The sequence below is a fragment of the Ruditapes philippinarum genome, unplaced genomic scaffold (genome assembly GCF_026571515.1).
Source record: "Ruditapes philippinarum isolate M1 unplaced genomic scaffold, ASM2657151v2 ctg2966_1_1_1_1, whole genome shotgun sequence".
Lineage (NCBI taxonomy): Eukaryota > Metazoa > Mollusca > Bivalvia > Venerida > Veneridae > Ruditapes > Ruditapes philippinarum.
In genome coordinates this window covers 1-8,515 of record NW_026859652.1, presented here as the reverse complement: position 1 = coordinate 8,515, position 8,515 = coordinate 1, and the positions used below count along the sequence as shown (strand labels likewise).

Below are 8,515 nucleotides of genomic sequence, written 5' to 3'. Positions count from 1 at the left end.
AAATTTTTTTTTATTTTAAAATTCATTAAATTTTAGTTAAATGTTTAAAATATTTTTAATGTATAAAAGTTTTTCAAATAAAGGGGGAAAATTCATATGAAGAAATTATTTTTAATGTTTAGTATTCTTTAATAGATAAACACTTTTTTTTTTGCCCCCAAAAGTGGGGGGATAAAAAGCGTTTTCACTTTTTTCGTCCCTACTTTTTGTCCGAAAGTCCAAAAAACTTGTGAACGGGGAACTCCCCTTAAAAACCCGGGTACAAAATTTTTTCTTTTAAAATTCCAGGGATAACAACCTTTTAATGGTAGTTAAAAATTTTTTGTGGGGGAAACCCAAATTTTAAAAAAATATGGCCCTTTTTTGGGTTTTTTCCCCCTTTTGCTATAAGAAAAATTTTTTGAAAGGGAAAATCCCCTTAAAACCGGGTGGCAGATTTTTCTTTAAACCCCCAGGGTAAAAACCTTAATGGGGGTAGATGGTAGTTAAGGAAAAGGGAAATTTTTTCTGGGGACCCAAAATTTAAAAAGAATCATGGGGCCCTTTTTTTTAGTTTTTCACTATATCCAAAAATAGAAATTTTTTGAAAGCAATTCCTCTTTAAAACCCGGAAAGGGGGATTTTTTTAAACTTTCCCGGGATGAACAAATTTAAAGTGTGATGAAAAAAGGAAGGTTTTTCCAAAATTTAACCGAAAATTTTGGCCTTTGTTTTTTTTTTTCACTATATTTCCATAATTTAGTTTCAGTTGGGGGGATCCTTTTCCTTTGGACACAGTTTTAGTTTATATAAAGACAGTTCGTCCAATATGAATAGTTAGATTTGTGTAATAAAGTAGGGAATTATTAAATCAATTCTGAATTTTTTCAAGTTACACATTTTGATAACATAATATGGACAAAGATATAGAAACTTAATTGCGTTTTTATTGTGGTTTATATAACTTAAAATAAATTTTAGCTGATCCCTTTTGAATCTCGTACCAACATCATAACTACAAACATCCTATGAATATGTTGATCGAAAAAAATTCATCATCATCCTGAAATCTTTTTTTGTTTGTTTGGTTTAATGTCTCACCAACACAGTATTAAACTTGGTTTCTAGCTTTACTTGTGCAGGAAGACTTCAGGGGCTCCTCTGTGCATACTTTCAAACACAAATGAGCAACTGAGTAGAACCACTGACGTTGGGTGTAAGCTCAATGAATAGCTCAATCTCTAACATGAAAGAATTTAAAGACACTTGCGCAGCTCAAACCTACAGTGGTGAAAGGCAAAGGGTTTGAGACCACTCGGCCACGGATGTGCCTATTCTGAAATCTGAATGCTTAACAAAAAATGATAAAAATACCTGAAATTACCCAAAATCGCGTTTTTTTCATGTTAAAACATGGCCTAACATATAAATTTGAAGAAATATTGTCGTTTTGTAGAATTTTTTATTTTTTTCATTCATGTACAAAAGCTCTATAAGTTCTATCATCTTATATGCTCACCCATGGGATTTGATTAAATATAAGTGCTTGAAAGTCTTCAAAAATTATCTTAACTATATCAGTGTTACTTCAGTAAACATCAGAATATTGTGTAAAGGAAGGATAAGTAAAAATTTAGGCAACTAACATTTAATATTAAAGAATTTATTTACAAGAAATTTCATTAAAATCATGACACTTTGTCATCACATTTTGGTCTACCAGGTCTCCTTGGAATCTGGGCATTAGGATCAAATTCTTTATTGTCAAACATTTCAGTATCTTTAGTGATGTGTGCCTCTGAAAATATATACAATATCCAAATTATAAAAAACTAAGCCTTTAAAGTTTAAAGCAGCACGGCTCGAGTTTCATGTTTATTTTCATGAAAATTTTGAAAATGTATTAAAAAAGTAAAATATTGTGAAGTCAACAAAGAAAATATTTTAACATTGCAATCAGCATAAACAACCCATGTAAATGACCAAAAAAGAGGTCAAAATATGCAAATAGTAGCCCTTACTGCTTTAGTAACGCAGTAGAAATATGGGGGAAAATAATGCAAAATCGGTCATAAATCGCTCATAACATAGAAATCATTACATATATCTTGAATTTTTTTACTTTTCTCAAAATCTCAGTACTTTTTACTCAAGTTTTATTTTCTTGAAATATTTTAGCTCATCTGGAGGCATGCAGCTTTAACTTACAAGAGCTTCCATGATCGTTCACATGAATTCTATTTTTTTGGTCATTATTTTGTAAAAGTGTATTTATAAGTGTATAAAGGTTAAGTTTGTGTGGTGGCCCTTAAGGAAATACTACAGATAAATTATCTAGGCTCTAATATGCCATGTATGCCAAGAATAAGAACAAAACAAGAACACGGCATGAGTGTTAACACTCATCTGTTCAAAAATTCTATGTTAAAAAGGGGCATTACTCCAAAAATATAACTTTCAGAATGACGCCCCTTTTCAAATTACCGTGCCAAGTCATGTAAACAAGAATTCCAAGTTTTATATTAATACCTTAAAAATTGTTTGAGTTATGAACTACACTAAAGTTTTTGCATGATGACAATGAAGACCACAATGATGATCACAGCAATCATAATAGCTCGACATTTTCTTCGAAACACAGACAAGCTAATAATTAAAACGTTTTTCCTTACGGAGTCCATATAAAACAAAAGACATCCCAGGGCATAATTGAAATAAATTTGGTAAAGAACCACAAAATATTGATACACACCAATCATCTCAGCTCTGGGCAATTTAGTTTTTGAGTATGAAATTTTTTTTAAAGTATTAAAGAGTTCTGTTCAAATTAATATAAGAATAATTAAAACTGCTTGGCAAAATTTGACCAAAGGGGAAAGTATAAGATAATCTTTGTTGACAACTTTGTCTTCTGGGCATTGTAACATGCCCGGAAACTTATAGTCCACACAGATTCAGGTAAAAATATTTAAATGTTTTCTTATATTATTCATTATTCTATAACATGATGATAATGTACAAATGTAGTCTGGGTATTGATGGTATTGATAGCAAAGGGCTACTTATGATGCCAAGGGCAATCCGCATTAAGTTTATATTTTGTAGAACTGCAACATCATGCCACATACCAAATATCTCAGCTCTTGGCAATGTAGGTATGGTAAAGAATTTCAAAATTTTATCTTTAATTTTTTTTTCAAGGTCCTTTGGGCATCGGACTGGAACCATTCAAAATAGCTTGTTGAATTTCACTTTACAATCATTGACATTCCTGTGAAGTTTGTGACAGCAATTTAAATCCTAATATAGCAATAAGCTTATACTTCTCACAGTTGGCAATAAAACTCAAATGTGCATTTGTATATAATTATAGAACAATGACCATGACCTAGTGTGTAGAATAGCTCTTCTTTTATATATTAAAGGGACTCCACTAAAGTTTAAAAGCCTAAAAACATAACATTTGAATTTCGTACTGAAATGAGCTGGGGCACTTTAAACAGAAATATATGCAAAGATAGTTAAGAAATATACTTTGAAATAAATTGAAAATCATATTTTTATGCTTCTCTTAGCCCGATTTGAGTAAAAAGTGTTTAAATGCTTTTTATTTTGGGTCATTTTTTACAAGTTGAATAGTTATTCTGGAAAAACAAAGTGTGCAAATGATCTGAAATTTTGCACAAAAATTAGTGGTCTAAACCTACATCAAATGGTACATTTATCTGGAAAAAATATTTTCAGTGCCATCATGTCAAAAAACCTCAGTGGAGTCCCTTTAATTAATGTATAAATGTACAAGTGCAAAAGCAATCTATTAGAAAACTTTACTTATAATAATAGTCTTGAAATATAACTAAAAATACACATGTTAAGATGATCAAAAGAAAAAGAGTAAGACTTACTGTAATTTCCAGTATCATTGTTATACTCCATTTGAACTATGTTAGTTCTAACTGCTATTTCAGCATCCTTTGCTACAGTCAGTAACTGTTGAAAAGAGATATAATTTTTTTTTAATATAACAGAGATTGCAAACAATACATGGAAATGGTATATGCATGTATATAATATTGTATTTTAAAAACTGGTAATTTTTTTCTTGTGTAGTTACTACCGGCGAACTGGGACATTCCCTAAGCCAAAAACATGATAAGTAAAAAAAATTGATATTCAACAGTCTGCATTAAATCTGGTTGTTGACATTCCTTTAAAAAATATATTGTTCAAAAGGAAAATCCCTTGTAAAAACTTATACAAGAAAATATTAAATGTTAAGACTATAAATAAGCTATTCATTGCATTTGATTTTTATTTATATGCTATACTCTCAATTCCAATCATGTTGGTGTGGCATTCCCAAAATGTTAAACAAAAAGGCCTAATACATATATGAATAAACTGTTAAAAGCTATTTTTCTTTCTATTGTTCTAACCTGGGTTCGTAAGTCCCAGTGAGTTCAAACCCTGTCAGGGGCAAGCCGTTGTTTCCTTGAGCAAGAAACTTTACATTCATTGCTTAATTAGAACTGGTTGTTTCCAGGAACAATTTGAGAATGTTTTAATAAACTAATATAGCTTCAAGCACAATCAAACTAAAATAAATTTGTATTAATTAAGACCCAGTTCTAATAGAATGCAGTACAAATTACCAATGAGTGTTATCAGTGGTAAAAAGGAGCAATAAATCCTGCAGGAAGTAAAAAAGTCAGATGTAATTTTGCAGATCAATGCCAGGAGTGAAATGCAAAAGCAACTTGTAACAAAGTTAGTAGAGCTGCAGAATGAAAAAGAGAAAATAAGAACCCCTAAAGAAAGCCCAACACGGCAAAATTGAAAATGTTGCAGGCTCGGTTTGATTGAGCCTGTTCATGGACGTTACTGTCAAGTGCAAACTACTGTCCACACCCCCTAGCACCAGCTTCACAGTGATAAAGATTTGAGTGTAAGTGAACTTTAAGATATATAAGCCTACTGATGAACCCCTGCCACCAACTTTTTATTAGAGTGCCAGGGCCAGCCTGAACACATGTGCAGTCTTTAAAGGCCCTGTACTGTTGGTAGCTCAATTTTTAAAATTTGAAAAATGAAACCCCTTAAATTATGAATGGACTGTTCCAAATCAAAAGCAGGATAAAGTCATTACACAAATTTAGCTTAATTTAAGGGTTAGAACTTACCTCTTCAATTTTCTGAGAGTCATTAACATCTTTATTGTTTCTGAATTCTTCATTGATTTTCTCCCTCACAACTGCGATTTAAAATAGATTTGCAACTGATATAAAACATATTTTCTGGCATTTTTGGTAATAAATGCCCAATTTTCAACTTCAAACATGTGTTATCTTATATTTCTACAAACTAAGCCACAACAGTAGTAGATGTCCAGAGAACTATACTGAGGTTATTCCTTTAAGTGTCAAAATGTCATAACTAATAATCCTTAAAATTCATCAGGGATAGTTCTAAATATTCCACATGCAAGTCTTTTATAATGGTAGTGCTGATGGATTTCAAAACGTGGTGAAAAAAAGAAGAAGAATGAAATACAATTTGAATATGTACTATCACCTATATATTCAAAAAGAAAGTGTCTCAGCTTCCTATAGTCTGTGTAGGCCATGGCCGTAACCTTTTTTCCAAGAAAGTGAAAAGTAATCAAGGTGTAACTTAAATAAAAATACATCAAAAATTTAAGTAGACAATACCCTCATATCCTACCAAGAAAGATATTTTGAAGAAATTATATATAATGATAATTTTATAATTTCATTAATTGCATATTTAATCAATAAATAATCATTGGTGTAGTGGTGATAGTTTATCCTCAGAATCGCAGCAGTGAGCAATTATGTATTCATCAGAGCACAGTTCAGCCACCACCCCACTCCTGGGCAGGCTGTCAAGCCGTATACCATACTAGTTACTTCATAAATAGATGATAAACACTTAACTTATTGGTCTGTCAGCTGTAAATTGGATACCATCATGAGACTGCTTTATATTTGGTCTGTAGTTGCTAAAAATGTCCTGTTATATTAATTCCGAGCAGAAAATCCAATACTACATGTAGTTACAATGGTTGGTTATGTAGTAATTACATATAATAAGCAATAAAACTATATGAATGATAAAATTATATCAAAGCTATTGAAATGTTTAAATGTACCTCCAAGAGCGTAAGTGTCTCCTTTGAACACTGATTTTCTTGTTTTGTGTAGTTGCTTGAATATTGAAAGTACCTGAAATACAATTTATAAGTTCACAAATTTATATCAATACAAAATGCATGTTAATCTAATAAATAATGAATAGAAAATATAACAAGTCAGAAACTTTGGAGCATTTAGAATAATTTGATTTTATGATAAGATTCTGAGAGTCAGACACATTTACAAATTTTGATCTGCATTTTATCCAAATTCCTTTGAATCAATTAGATGTCAAGAATTTCAGACTAGAGATTCTATATGTAAGGTGTACAATTAAACTTACTAACTTAATTTCTTTCAAATTCCTTGAGTATCAATAAGATGTCAAGAATTTCTGATTCATATAAGGTTTATTTCCAAAGAATGACAGAAAAAGCACAAATACATTTCTAACTGGGTAACACCCTTGCAATTTATTAGAGACACTTTCAGTGTTTCAACCAGTTCCCACCTACATAGATGTGTACTAGTAAAAAAACAAGATAATCCTTGCATGTATCAGTGCTATACATTAGGCATGTAAAAGAACCTAGGGGTATTCAATAAGAGCTAGGGACTGGTTTCAAGATTCCCTTGTATCTCATAGCTGTCTCTGAAGTCAGGAGTCATGTCTATTCACAAAATCGAAAACCTAGCTAAACGTCGTTTTTCCAGAGCTCTGGGGAATTCACCAAAAGGGTGTGTAGTAACAATCTGTATGTTTTTGTCATTTTTTTGGATTAACGTGTAATAAAACAATTATTACTTTGTAAGAAAGTAATTAAATATCACTGTATGAATAATTCAATACAAAAAATAAAGTAAATAGTACATAAGTTTCTGCAGAAAATATCTTGATCTATTATGGCAGATGCTACGACTGTTTTAATTTTACAGATTTTAATTATCCATAACTTTTTTTGGGAAAATTTGCGATAGATATTACAGGAACATTAATAATATTCAAACACATCAAGTTTTTTCACCATAAACAATGAAAATTAATTTAATAATGATAGAAAAATGGAAATATCACATACTAGTGTTATGTATCCGTAACATACCGGAAAACGTTGTTTAGCTAGGTTTTCCAAAAGGTCAATGTGCACGCAAGGTGTTTGACATTAATGGAAGATAGATAGATAGAAAGATGGAATCAAAGATAATTTAATTACCTTTTTAAATATTAAATACAGTACAACTACAAGTTGTAGTTAATTAGAAGTCATTGTGTAGCATATGCCAATGCATTATCGACGAATTACAGTCAACCCGGCCCCAAGTCAACCCGGCCTCAAAATTGGTCAACCCGGCCCCAAAATTGGTCATTCCCGCCCCACAGTATTTTTATTTGGTCAATGTGGCCCCAAAATTGGTCAGTGCGGCCCCAAAATTGGTCATTCCGGCCCCAAAATATATATTTTTCAAAGAAAAAAGTCATTTTGTTGTATGATGGAATAATATTGATTTATTATTAATTGAAGATTATTAACTACATGTATATAACAATAGTAAAAAAAACATGAACTTGCATAAAAGTGTCGGTAAATTTAATTGCGCCGATTAAGTCTTTAATACGCACTAGTGATAATGAATTATTATATAACATCAACAATTATATGTACATCAACATTAATTCAGATGTGATAATCAAACAGTTTAAAGCAATCAATTAACAAAAATAGTATAACAACTGTGAAAACAAATCCTTTAAATACAAATGTAAGTTGGTAGTATCTTACATGTCTTTATTCGATTAAAGATGGTTTCTTGAGTGTTAATGCGATAATTAGGAAGAAATGCATAGAATTTCGATTAATGTTTAAAAAATCTTATTTATTGTTTAAGAAGGAACAAACCATCGCCGATTTTATAGTTATTTATGTTATCACCAAGATGATAATAAAATATTATACTTTGTTGCGCAAATGCTACTTTCATTTCAGGTCATTGGACGTGGTCTTCAAGATAGTCAGCTGGTGAAAGAAATTGTTTGTTTATATTGATAGTTTTTATATAAAATAAAAAATAAAAGATATCATCGTTGAACTTTTGTTTTTGTTGTTAATTTTTATTTTATTTCTTGATAAGTGTTTACATTTTAAAGGAAAATAAATAAAATAAAATGGGGCCGGGTTGACCAGAAATAACATTAGTTTGGGGCCGGGTTGACCAGTTTGGGGCCGGGTTGACCAATTTGGGGGCGGGCTGACTTGGGGCCGGGTTGACCTGGGGCCGGGTTGACTTGTACCGTTATCAACATGCTTTCAGAAGTTACTGGCATTGTAGCTAAAATTATTGTTGTCATTTACAAAAGAGAATTAAGTACTCAGAGTGACAGTGGC

At 31.2% G+C, this 8,515-nt stretch overlaps 1 protein-coding gene across 1 annotated transcript; it reads right to left on the bottom strand.

Annotated features, from left to right (window-relative positions):
- Positions 1-1,611: 1,611 nt before the first annotated feature.
- Positions 1,612-6,221, bottom strand: LOC132757395 (complex III assembly factor LYRM7-like; the record flags this gene model as incomplete). Its single annotated transcript, XM_060748667.1, is given in 4 exon segments — positions 1,612-1,777; positions 3,885-3,969; positions 5,160-5,230; positions 6,149-6,221. Coding segments are annotated over 4 exon segments (339 nt in total), but the record flags the coding sequence as incomplete, so codon positions are not given.
- Between the last annotated feature and the right edge of the window lie 2,294 nt (positions 6,222-8,515).